This window comes from Lampetra planeri, chromosome 37 (genome assembly GCF_965212315.1).
Source record: "Lampetra planeri chromosome 37, kcLamPlan1.2.h2, whole genome shotgun sequence".
NCBI lineage: Eukaryota > Metazoa > Chordata > Hyperoartia > Petromyzontiformes > Petromyzontidae > Lampetra > Lampetra planeri.
Window position 1 is genome coordinate 5,581,919 of NC_136143.1, and position 13,475 is coordinate 5,595,393.

Below are 13,475 nucleotides of genomic sequence, written 5' to 3' on the forward strand. Positions count from 1 at the left end.
TAAACGTGCCCAATCACGTCAGCCTATCGTAAACGAAGCAGGATTCGGACTCGTTTGAACCTGGATGGGTTACAACGACCAGGGGTTATCGCGCTTGGGGCTGCTGAGGTGTGGCCCAAAGGTGCCAATGATGACTGTCACAGGGACCTGTGCATGGTGGCCATAGAAAAAAATACAAACACCTCCCGTGTAGCCCGAACAGACTGTTGGGGCAAGTGCTGCCGGCGATTACCTATGAAGGCCAGCACGACATACGAGGGGGTGGGTGGTTAGCACGACGCCGGGCCTCCATCTCCCGAGTGACAATGTTTACGCACTGCACCAGGTACTCATTTGAGGCCGAATTGACCACGGGGAGGCCTTGGACCGGTTCAGGAAGTCATTGGTGGTGGCCGTGAGCGAGAAGCGAACCCGGGTCGCTGAATTTGTAGCAGTACGCTAACCACAACTACTGCTCCCCATACATGGGGGTACAGACAAGTACAAATATGTACCTGGTAATGGATTTGGCCAAACATCCCAGAGAATGTCAGGTAATACTAGGTTATTGAAGGCTTGGGCTGTGAAATGGCCAGATCGCAGTACAGGATGGATTCTTGAATCTATCCGTGTGGAGCTTTGTTAACCCTTCATACGATGCATGGATGTTTTATGGGTACAGTACTCTGGTTTTCTTCCACACACCAAACACCTCGCAGTATGAGAATTGGCAAAATGTTCCAGTGTAGCACCCTCACTGAAAAAGAGTCTTGAGATTCAGTGAGGCTCTCTTAGGTAAATAATACTGATGCATCACTTGACTCATGTTACCTTCATAAAATACTTGCATTACTCTTGCCTCCTGCAGACTTAATGGCTTCTCAACTGGGAAAATAACTCACAGATTCTATCGGTTGGAAGAGCTTTATTAAATTTGTCACTTTCCAATAGGGTTGTGTGTCATACTTATATACATCCATATATACATTTAACAATACATGCCTGTGATAAACATTGACTGCACAGTTTGTTCTCTGCTGGCTTTGCTAAGATGTATAACCTTTCAAATGACATGAAGACAAATCACAGTTGCTTTCATAAACACTGTCACCGCTGGCGGTGAAGTTATGCCCAAAAGCTGGCGTGCAAGGGAACCCGCACGCCATTTCAAGCCTAAAACACGTGATGCTGCGATGGCAGTGGTGCAAAAACACAAATAACAGAAAACACAAGACATTCATCAATAACACCGCCATAATTTTGAAGAATTGTATAATGAGTTATGTGGTCAATGGCAGAGGCCAGGGGCATGGAATGAATCATTGGGAGACTACACTACACATCACGAGGCTCCGATAGAAAATTCGAACTATTATTCACTCGGTCTCTCTGGCCTGGTCACCTCTCTCCAACAAAAAATGGACGATTTCCAAAATCGCCGCCTGTTATTTCATTACATTTCTTCTTTCAGGCAGTGTTTTTGACGAATATTTGGATTTTTTTTCGTTCTTAAATAGCAACTGAACATTATAGTGGTACTTTTGCGAAAAGCATAAACGGGAACACTTGCACAAATAAACGCGCGTGTAACTGTTCAGGGGTTGTTACTTTTCAAAATACATGCAAAATAATTGAATGTAAAATGGTTTCTTTAAACTAATTTTGTTAAAACCAGAAACATAATATACTTAAATTATCAGAAAACGTAATCTTGTAATCCATAAGTTATATATATTTAAGATTTAAGCAATACACCTATGAACAAACCACCCGGAATGTGCCAGATTTAGAAAGCTAAGCCGCAACAATCCTGGACAGTGCTTGGATGGGCAACTGCCATGCATAAAACAGGTGTTAAAGGCTGCTGCGAAGCTACATTGTCAGCAATAGGGCAGTGCAGTAACATCTGCTGTTGTACTCTATTCTATGCTCCAACGTCAATGTTCCCCACCTTTACCAACCCGCACTGGTCACAAACCATTATGGTCAACCCCCATGGCCCGCACAGTGTGGGGGAGGCCCTCATCCAGCAGTGGATTGAGAAAGGGCCATACATGTACATACGCGACACATTCAACCGCGGGCCTCTCGCGGTGCTCAGCGGAGGTAATAATCGATCGCTGTCGAAAAAGCAGCGAATCCTGCGCAGCCCAGTACGCCTGCCTTCAGGCCAGCTGAAAAACAAGAAAGGGTAAGGGGTACATTAATCTGGGATGTTGCCGCGGTGTAACGGTCAGCACGCTGGACTTGAAAAGTCAGAGGTCGCCGGTTCGGTCCGATCTGCCGACGCGGTAGTTGAAACAATGGGGCAAGTTTCTTAAATCCATCCCATCGGTTCTGTCCACCCAGCCGCTATAAATAAACGGTTTCGACACGATTAGTCAGTCGATCGGCAGGTTGCGTGCTGGTGTGGTAGAGTGTGGGCGCTCTGACTTCTTCCAACATGCCTGTCTCAACGTGGAAGAGCAGGCCAAGACAACATCTAGGAGGGGGCATTTGAGCATTCCCTCCAGCAGTGACACGAGCAAGCAATTGGATGGCTGCCCCTTTTACCTCAACCCAATTAAGCACTATTACTATAATCCAAACAGAAAATATTTGATGCCCACGCAGTTTTAGCCTTTGACAAAACCCGACTTCATTTAGAACACCCGTCAAATTGCCGCTTTAATGGGATTAAAATATATATATATAAAAACGGCAAGTTCCATCGCACCGAGTGGTGCGCGTGCGAAGGTAACCATATATGGCTGCCACTGCCACAGACTTCATCACCATGCCAAGGAATGTAATGTAGCTGGAGAGGGGCCGGGGAGTCCCAAAGGGGCAGAAAATGGAAAATAGGCTGCAATCATCTGTTGCCTATTAAGGTATGAGAATGGAGTGCTCAGCATGCACACTTAACATTATCCAGGCTCACGGTGCAGCTTATGCTTGGCACGAATGTTACTGTTTAGTCACTTTTAGCGGCAAGGTGGCCCTAAAATAATTGTAAAGTTCAGGATTTATTTCAGAACGAGTAGTGTACAGTGTGTGATAGTATGATTACGAGTAATTTGATTCATTACTCTCAAAACTCCTGCTGCTGTCCAACCAGCATAAATGGGTACACCAGATAGTTGATTGACAGATCGTGTGTGGTGGGGTAAGGTGTGAGTACGTCCATCACTTCCAACAGGCCTGGTAAATGTGGAACAGTAGACCAAGTACCCTCAAGAAAGACTAGAGTTCTCCTTAGCGGAGACCCTTCTGCCAGCAGTGGCATGAGTAAGCAAATTGCAGGGCTGCAACTCTACCTGACTCTCAAAAAATGTCCAACAAAATATCGACTATTACATCGCAACTCGGAGAGAACATCCAGCAGTGTATTGACCAAGGCTGACGATAAGGCTGACGATGATGATTATAATGACGGTGACAATTTTGCACCAAAACACGATTTTGTTTAAATTGAAAGCCCTCGGCTGCGTCTCACCCCGAAATCCGATGATTCCTCCTGTGGCGCATCCACTGAGCGTGCTGTTCTTCCAGTCAGACACTCCCCGATACTGAGAAACAAAAGGCACCAGTGAATTCAAATCAGCCTTTAAATCCTCCACATCTGCTTTTCATCGCCGAAGCAGTATAATATGCCTTTAAATACCTTACTCTTGTGTCACAAAAGCCTCGATACAGCAAAGATAAAACATCTTGATGTGAGCTTCCCCCCCTAATATAACATGCAGGTGTCCCTGAATTAACATGTGGATAATTGTTGTTACATTCCATCCAGAGGGTTCTTAAAGTTAAAATTCTACTTTGCTTCACCTATCCACATAATTGGAGTTGAAATTCCGTGTTTTGGTTTATGTGCAACCACTCAAAAGGTATTTAATGATTCACCACATCCACGGCAGTATATATTTCTTTATATATATTATCATGAATGTGGCACCTTAAATGTTCACAAGGATAAAGTGAACCCATTATAAACAACAAATACAATTTGAAAATCATAGAATCTTAAAGCCCTTTTTTCCTGCCATGTCCGAGCTTAGCCAGGCGGGCCCCATGGTACGGGTGGTTTTCCACTAGATATCTGACGTGCCGAGGCGGTACCAGACCATGATACGCTAACCTCACGTGACATTTTAATCTGGCTCAGGGTCAAACAGGGCCAGGGTTGCGGCTAATGATGCGCTCGTTGCGAGTGACATCAGCCAGTACAATCCGGGGACACGGCGTCACCGCGTCGTCTACATGCGACTCGACTAATTAATTGCATTTCAGTGTCACGGCACGGCTTCTGCAGTGGAAAAACAAGAACCTGGAGCCTCCTTACCGACGTCAGTCTGGCTCTGCACAGCTCTGGCTGGGCTCGGTTGTATCGTGGAAAAGATGAATTCCGTATTCGATTCAATAAATGTAATGCGACCTTAAAATATATCTTTTTTTAAAGAATCTACTACTCACCGACTCGATAACACACTCGCTGCAGGAAAACATCGCTCCAATGATCGCAAAGTTCTTTGCGTAGGACGCACTGCGCTGGCCCATGTCCTTCAGCACCTCGCGGGCCGTGGGTGTGCGCATTGGGTCCTTCGGGTCGATGCCCACGTTCGAGTCAATTCCTGCTGTGAAGATTCCAAACGCTCCGCCGAGCACAAAGCCTGCAGCAGAAAAGACGAGCGCACTGAAGAAACAAGTCTGAGTTAGTCCTAGGCCTCCCCGTCAACTTGTCGCCCTTTGTCCCTCTCCCTCAAACGTTGTCCCCTTGGCTAGTGTCACTTTAGTCTCTCATCCCCTGCCCCCCTCGTTCACTGTGTATGTTTAACTTCATTCGCACCGTACATAGCCGGCCGTGCTAATCGGAGGTGCAGTGTTGTGTCTATGGGGTCAATGTTGAATAAATGGGCAGTGTTGAGTCTATGGGCAGTGTTAGTCTATGGGCATGATGTACTGTATAACTTATTTCGCACCGTACGTAGTCTACCGTGCTAATCGGTGGTACGATTTACGTCAATAACGCACGAACACACCACTCAAAACAATGCATTTGCAACACATGCCATTCTTCAGATACGGTATTCATTACATGGGACGTTATTGTACCTGCAAGGAGGCGACCTGAGCGTCCTCACCTACCACCACCCCACCAATACCCAACACCAATGCCATTCGCCACTTAGTGACGGTGACGGCGCCTGTGCCAGGCTGGGTGCACTTTGAGGCCATGTGAAGTACACGATGAGACCTCCTTTACCAGTGGCAAAATATAGTAATAGGTTTTTACCCTTTTAACTGGTACAAAAACTGACACCTTTATACAAGGGATCATGTTTGCAATAACCACAACACAAGCAGTCAAAATGCAAACAAAAAGAAACAATATGCAGTGCATATCATTATCAGAGTTGTTTCTTTTTGTTTGCATTTTGACTGCTTGTGTTGTGGTTATTGCAAACATGATCCCTTGTATAAAGGTGTCAGTTTTTGTACCAGTTGAAAGGGTAAAAACCTATTGCCATGTGAAGTGTCGAAGGCTGACTGGTCACGGGACAGACCTAGCAATTGCCGTGGGTTGTCTGACTGAGATGACCGCTAGATGCACCACCAGCTGTAACCCCCCCCCCCCCCCACTGTGCCATATTGCTGCACTTTATCCGCCCGGCGCTCCGCTCGTTGTTGTGAGCGTCGCTCCTCTGCCATCCGTTGTTGCTGCTGGAGGCAGCAGCGTCCTTCACGAGCCTCCTCCACCCTCCCCCTGCACACCTGCAACGCAAGCGAGCGCGGCCTTGAAAGTGCAGCTCTCCATCGCCGCCTCGATCATCTTCTGCTGCTCGCTCTTGGACGCCGCGGGGAAGCCGCCGTACACCGTGGGGGATATCTCCCTGGGCTGCCGCTTGTCGCCGACGAGGTGTCGCAGCAGGAGGCTGTACTGCACGTAGTCCTCGCCGGCCTCCGCTACGCCAGTCGCGGCGGGGACGCCGCTACCCACGCCGCTCTTCATGGGCGCCGCCATGTTGGCAGGGTAACAACCTCCACCACAGCCCCTCCCCCTACTCGAAGTCAAAGGTCACCGCGGCACGCTGAGTGGATAGGAACGCATGTGCTTGTTAAACCTCCATCGGGTTTTTTTTTATTATACCTCCTATTTTTGTGCGGGGGAATTTCGTTTTTAGGTTCACACGGCGTGCAGCCGTTTCAATACGGGCAAAACCAAAAATTCGTCTGTTTGTTACAATACACCACTATAAACTACACTACTATACATCACACTACTGTACACTACACTATACACTACACTACTATACACATACCTGTCAACCCATACGGTTTACCCGTATTCTTGCACAAGGAAATTTAGTTTTAAGGTCCACGCGGCATGCAGCCGATTGAATTCCGAAAAAAAACTAAAAATGTGTCTTTCTCTCATGTGGATTGGACTTTATAGGATGATCATTGAGATTTATAAGGGCACGGGGTGACCAATAAGGTCTGATTAAGGTAGGGCACTGATAACGGGATGACCGGTATGCATACATAGTATAATCGTTGATTTTATTCTAATTTATAAAGGGTTGACAGGTGCTGTTCGTTTTAACAACAATATTTTTGTTAGTAGTGTACTACCAACGTAATAATAAAATATAATTATATATTAATATATATACACAGGCGTCAGGGTCTGGATCGAACCCACGACCTCTTGCATACCAGGCGAGGCATTTAACATCTTGCCAACAGTGAAGTAAAATAGCATTTTGAACAAAAATATTTTTAATATATGTTTGTTAATCGTGGTTTGTATGAGTTCTGGTATGATATTCAGATTCATGTAACTGTTGTGACTACAGCTCCTAATGCTAAAATCAAATCACACTATGTGAAAAAATAAAGGTTTGCTGGCTGGAGGGAGGGAGAGAGCTGACGGTCACATCCAAATAACATGCACGTTGCTAGTTTTAATAAAACAAGAACATACTCAACGCATTTGTGAATGACACTGTGACCTTAAAATACTAAATTACTGTATATAATAAGCGACATTTTGGACAATGGTCCTTCTTCGTAACATAGAGGTGGTGGATAAGATAAGAGTTGGAGACTGCACTTTCCACCATGGGGCCTGATGAGAATGGACAGGCCCGCATCCAGCAGTGGATTGACAAACGAGCAGCATTTGTTGAAGCAGGAAAACTCAGGACCGGTTTTGAGTTATCTGAGTCTCATCAGCAGGAACTCGCCAGTTAAATGCTGTTGGGTTGTCTGGCTCAAGTTTGAAGTTTATTTTGTTTAACCAGGTAATAGGTCAAGAGACCAGGATAGCCTCATTCACGAGAGTGACCTGGGTCACCCAAATTACACCAGCAAAACAAATAAAGTAACAAAACTAAACTTTTAATTTTACCAGGTAAGGCCCACTGAGCTATACAGTATAGCTTTTTTCAGAAGCGACTTGGCCACAAATGATAGCACAACGAAGTAGCTTATCATGTGGCAATTTATAGCAACCAAAAAACTCTAAACGCATGTTTTTAAATGTGGATGGAAAAACCAGAGAAAACTCCACGCAATCACGGGGAGAACATGCAAACTCCAAATATACAGGCGTCAGGTTCGGGGTCGAACCCACGACCTCCTGTATATCAGGCAAAGTGTTTAACATCTCGCCAGCAATGAAGTAAAATAGCAATCCGAAAAAAACATTGTATCTCAAGAGGAATGGAAAATATTGCACAAACATAAAGCAATATTAAATAGAAGTAAAATATTCCCTGCAGGGAAAATTGGCTCTGGCTCCCAGATCGGTCACAGCACAAATGACAAAACTAAGCTATACAGAAACATTAAACAGAATAGGTTGACTATAAGAACATGTCAACAAACAAGGAGATATTTCCTGTATACAGTATATCAAATGCAAGTTCAAGTATAAAAGAAAATCGACAGCTTTGCATTAAATATATGTACAGTATGTTGAACTTCTTTCACACCGTACGAAGCCAACCGTGATAATCAGATGTGCTGATATTATGAATTAGATGGGAGAATAACCAAAATACGTTTCGTTAAGGAATTCCATTCCTTAGCGAAAGTGTTTGGTGCATTAATATGGAATAAGGGCCATGAGTTTTTTTTTCTCTCTGTACAATGCATTTGTGCTGTGGAATGTCTAAGATTTTGTGGATGGTAGTTATAAAGGCAACAGCCCATAATTTATCACCACGTTCTCGGGTATTTGATCGTTTGTAATGTTTGTAAAAAACTGCCAACATTTGGAGTACTGTATAAGGACATGTGTGGTGCATTAGCAATCCGATTACGTCTTATGACAATCGAGTAATGCGATTCTTTGGCAGCTGAGTCGATTCTCAACAGCATGTGGGTGTGCTGAGGTGGTTTATGTGTCTCTAAAACGTGGCATGGTTCCAAGTCAAAAGTCTGTGTCTCCAATTCCAAAACAAGCCATTTGTGGGAATTCCACCTTCCTATGGAAGGTATTCCTCTAGGTATAATGACAACCAAGACACTACAACCACGATTAACACTGCCTAATTAACAAGGTTTACTAAGAGTTCAGTTTCGACATTGCTTTAACTATTTTTAAAAACGATTTAACGATTGCGTTAACAAGGTGGCATCGCAGTGAAATGAGGGAACATGCCAAAGTAAGCATACATATTCCTGGTAATTAATGGGATTAAAGTTTCACTTTTAATATGTATTTATACAATATAGCTTCCTAAACATTTTTTATGTTAGTAAATAGAAGTTACATTAAATTAAATAAAGCTTAACGGATTCGACCAAAACGTAAAAAAATGTTAAATTACGTACCTCATTTAGATGGGTTATATTTTACATCTTTAAAAAATACATTGATATTTTATTTAACAATAATCAACGTTTCGTTATGATGTGATTATGGGAAGCCTTCATCCAGCAGATGATAGACACGTCGTCATGGTGATTAGTCTTTTTTTAATAAAAAAAATGGTGCAAAAACTTTCTGGTGTTCGTCATTCATATGATCTACATTTTATTGTTGTTCCATTTTTACATCATGTTTTTTTTATTTATGCCACTTGAGAACACTTTGAGACTACACAAATATTTTTTTATTAAGCAAGACCTCGGTTTCAAAATGACAACATACGAAAAACAGCATCAAAATAAATAAAAGTAAAATATTTAGTTCCTTCTGACTTATTCCCACGATGCTTCTCTCCGAAATGACTTGGAACACTTTTCCACTTACCGCTCTTGTCACTTGGAACAATAACATAATTTATATATAGAGTTGCGTCTAAATACAACAGCTTCTGCAGGTGCCCATGGAAACCCGCACAACATACACACTAAACAAAAGACATGAAATGTGCGAATAAATATCGACCAATAAAATGTAGTCAAATAAAACTCGAGCTGTGTGGATTGAACAAGAGACAACGCTACACTGTGCACACGCAGCCACCACCACGACCACTACCACCACCACAAACCCTCATGCTCATCGTTTATGATGAATTGTTGTTTACGATGCTGCCTAGCAATATTGGAAGCTACTAAATTTATTTTACTGAAATTGTGTAACGGTGTGAGTTGAATTACAGTCCTGTATACATGTTTTGCCTAGTTATTTGCCCAAGCATATGCTGGAAAATAAGCATTTATATTTTGGTCAACCTGTCTCAAATTTTTGTCCACTCTATCATCCCTCCTGTGAAGGTTCTCCTAAATCCGGCGAAATGTTGGGATTGTGGTCTGGGGTATGGAGACCGAACATATTTATTTATTTCAACTTGTTTTCTCTGTGATGATAATTTTCATATGTGCATTTCTTTTGTTATTTATTTTTTCGTTTTTTTATTTGCTGCATAGTGGGGTTTTGTTTTTGTATCATCTGTATAAGGGACTGGCCAATTAATGTGCAATTGCATGAATAACGCTATATACAATGTAATTATTGTTATTGATGGTTTTCGAGCTGAGAGGTAGCCAGGAGGATAACCCTACAACAATGGATAATTATTAAATCTATCTGTGCGCAACTTTGAGCGATAACCCGTTACTCATGTACTGCTGGATGAAGGTGATTATGATGAAATTGTATGGGAGGGTGATTCAGTTGTTTTGTGACCCCCCCCCCCCATTTAATGCTCTAAAACGTAATAAAATGTTTAAAGTAAGGTTTGTTTAAAAGATAAATGAATATGCAAAGGAGAAAATGTTAGGCGGTAAATTGGGGGGCACAAGACATCTGGACCACACTGTATGGTAAGAACCGGTTAGTTTATTCAGTTTGTTAAACTTCTTTTTTTAAATAACATTTCCCAAGTGCCAGGGTTTTGGAGTGAGATATTTTCCGGAGCTCCATCTAGTGCAGAGATCGGCAACCAACATTATTTTTGTTTAGAATTTGGTAAAAAAAAACTCAATAATTTCAAGAGCCACCGCCAATGCACGTGGTGCATAGGAGCCGACGCAGTGCGGAATAGATAAAGCCACGAAGCACGCTCCTTAAAGAGGCCGCGTGTTATCCCCCCCCCCCCCAAAAAAAAACATGTATAGTGCTAACAAGAAAAACAATATAGAGCGAATCTCTCACGATCCACGCTCCTAACGACTCCTCCACCGCAAAACGTGAATCCACAATTCAGTGGTGGGCGCCCTCTCTCTCTCTCGCCGCGGTGTCCCCCGGCTGGCTTCTTGCACGTGGTGGTTGTGGTGGTGTTGGTGGTGGTGTTGGTGGGTGGTGGTTGGTGGTGGTGTTGGTGGTGGTGTTTGGTGACAGTGGTGGTGGCGGTGGTGGTTGGTGGTGGTGGTTGGTTGGTGGTGGCGGTGGTTGGTGGTGGTTGTGGTGTTAGTGGTTGGTGGTGTTGGTGGTGGTGTTGGTGGTTGGTTGGTGGTGGTGGTGGGTGGTGGTGGTTGGTGGTGGTGGTGGTTGGTTGGTGGTGAGTGGTAGTGGTGGTTGGTTGTTGTGGTGGTGGTGGTTGGTTGTTGTGGTGGTTGGTGGTGGCGGTGGTTATTGGTGGTTGGCGGCGGCGTGCGTTGTGGGCGTTGTGTTCCAGCAGCAAGCTGCTCAAGGCTTATTGCCCCCTGCTGCTTCGCTACATTGTTCGGCATTCGGGACGCTAAGTTAGGCGAGAGAGGAGGAGAGGAAGGAGGAGGAGGAGAGAGAAGGAGGAGAAGGAGGAGGAGAGAGAGAAGGGAGCAAAGGGGAGGGCAGGAGAAGGCGTTTCTCTCCAAACTTTGAGAAGGAGGAGAAAGAATAAAAAGACTCCAACCCAAGCGGCGATCGTGGTAACAAAAAAAAACTGCTCTCATCTTGCGCTTGCTTATCCGTGTGCTTGCTCCGCTCCGTGTGGTCTTTTAAGTTCTTAATTATACTCAGCCATGGTCAATCCACTGCTGGATGAAGGCCTCCCCAAGCCGTCGCCGCTGTCTTGTGAGTAGTTGTGGCGTTGGCGTCGCGTTGTGCTAAATCCACTGCTGGATGGATTAACGCTTGCCAAGCCCGGCCACCTGCAGTGAGGGCATCATTGGGCCGTATGGTTAATCCACTGCTGGATGAAGGTTCTGCAATGCAATCGTCCACCGTAGGCATCGGAACGCCAGATGATTCCATCGCTCCATCTCCACGTTGATGGTGAACTTTGTTGCGGTAATGTCATCATTTAGTTTTCCCGATGTCCCGTTTGGAAAAAGGTTCCGGTCACCTTAAAATGGAGCGAATGATTTTGTTATGCTTTTAGTTTATTTATTATTTTTACGTGGTGTTTTTGTGTGTTTTTTTGTGTTGTGTGTGGTCGAGAGAATGGAGAGATCGTTCGGGGCCGGCGGGCAGGAGAGACCGAGGCTCGGCTGCGGCCTAGTCGGTCTTTTTTTCACTTTAACTTAGTTACGGTTTTATTTGTAGCTTCCTCTTAATTAATGCCTCCTTGACGACGGCTAGATTATTATTAATATTCACCTGTCGTTGTTTTCGCTATATAACTTTGAGCGTTGCCTGTGGTTGATGCTGCCCGCGTTAATGTGTGACGAGGCGCTGTTTAGTGACTTAACGGATTTTATTGTTCGCAGTGACGTTTTGTTTCGTTTAATGTTGTGTTTCTTTTGCTGACGATAACGTTTCGGTTGTTTATTTTCTACCGACCCTTCTTAAAAGTCAAATAATTTCAGCTTGACATGAGCGTATACTGCACCGCGTAAATTACTGTATTACAATGCATGCACATGTACGTGTTTTATCGAGTTAAATAACAGCGTTAAATGTACTACCGTATTGGTATTTATTGGGTTTTTTTTCCCTTACCAAGCTTTAACAATGCATTAATGCAGATGTATGTTAAATATAATTGTAACTATTAGGTCTCAGGATGTTGAGATTATGGTAGCTGCTTTGTGAGGAGTCAATCATCCAGCAGTGGCTTGACCATGGCTATTGCTGGTAATAATTTACAGTGTTTGATAATGGTCATTCAAAGTAGCAATGTGTTTACATGTTTAACCTATCTGACATACGGTTTTATTATTATTTAATGTAGTGACTGCATAAATGTTAAGCGTGCTCACATTAATTCTCTATATATGGTATTAAACTTCTGATATGCAACTGTGGTGTTTCAAGGACATTTAGGGGGAATTATTTCAAAAGTCATGTTGTGATTCGAGCGCTAGTGGACATAGCATCCGGATGGTTTAAGTGGCCTTTGGTTGTTTTTGACGGTTGTCACTCATGAATGGAATTTGACACACCATCCCAATTCTGTTCGTGCGTGTGATGGCAATACGTTAAGGAGCTAAATTCCAATATCCGAGGTCTGTTAGCCACGACGAGAGGATTTGTATAGGATAGAGTTCATGTAGTTTTGGAAAGTCTGATCTGTTGAGGGAACGCAGGCTGCAGTGTGTGGTTCATAGTGTGGGTTTCATGGCCAGAATTGCATTGCGGTTTGACTTTAACATCCCCCAATGTAAGACCCTCTTGAAAAGTCACGAGATTCAATGAGGCTATCCCGTATAAATGAATGCATTGTTTCATCGTGTTGTTATTAGTTGGTGCAGCTGACTTGCTTGAAGTTTCACTACAATGCTGTCTTGTTTCCCGTGGCTTTGAAATGTCATATTAGTTTGGATGATTCACTCGTGTGCACCGAGACACTTTCGCTCTTTGTGGAGATTTCTTGTTTTTCGCTCTTTAGTATAACTTACCGTTTTAAATCGGTGGATACAATTTATGTTTTACAACATCCTTACAACAACAAAAGACTTTGTTGAGCAGTAATCCTCGTATCATTGGTTTTGAATGAAGAACTAAAGTAAAGTACGTGACTTTTTAGAAACAAAATGTATTTGTGTAAGTTAAATAACGTTCCATTTTGTAATGTTCTCTTTAATGGCCACGATGGGCTTAGTTTGCTGAGTAATGATTTGTTTTTACAGTGGCATCCTGGTTTTAACGACCTGTGATTTGGATGGAATCCAGGACAAACAGCGTATTTTGACTGAAA

At 43.5% G+C, this 13,475-nt stretch overlaps 2 protein-coding genes across 7 annotated transcripts in view; one reads left to right on the plus strand and one right to left on the minus strand.

Annotated features, from left to right (window-relative positions):
- Nucleotides 1-889: 889 nt before the first annotated feature.
- On the minus strand, nucleotides 890-6,022 carry TIMM22 (translocase of inner mitochondrial membrane 22). The gene is made up of 4 exons (XM_078611865.1): nucleotides 5,731-6,022; nucleotides 4,432-4,628; nucleotides 3,455-3,527; nucleotides 890-2,153 (listed from the first exon to the last, which is right to left on the minus strand). Exons 1-4 carry the CDS (start codon nucleotides 5,978-5,980, stop codon nucleotides 2,077-2,079), a joined length of 597 nt encoding a protein of 198 aa, XP_078467991.1. The 5' UTR covers nucleotides 5,981-6,022; the 3' UTR covers nucleotides 890-2,076.
- A 4,976-nt stretch (nucleotides 6,023-10,998) lies between these two features.
- Nucleotides 10,999-13,475, plus strand: part of SPECC1L (sperm antigen with calponin homology and coiled-coil domains 1 like) — a 35,581-nt gene continuing 33,104 nt past the window's right edge. For 5 of the 6 annotated variants that reach the window (XM_078611866.1, XM_078611869.1, XM_078611870.1 and 2 more), the window contains exon 1: nucleotides 11,276-11,410. The gene's annotated coding sequence lies outside the window, so the exon portion shown is untranslated. The other variant, XM_078611868.1, reaches the window with a different exon arrangement.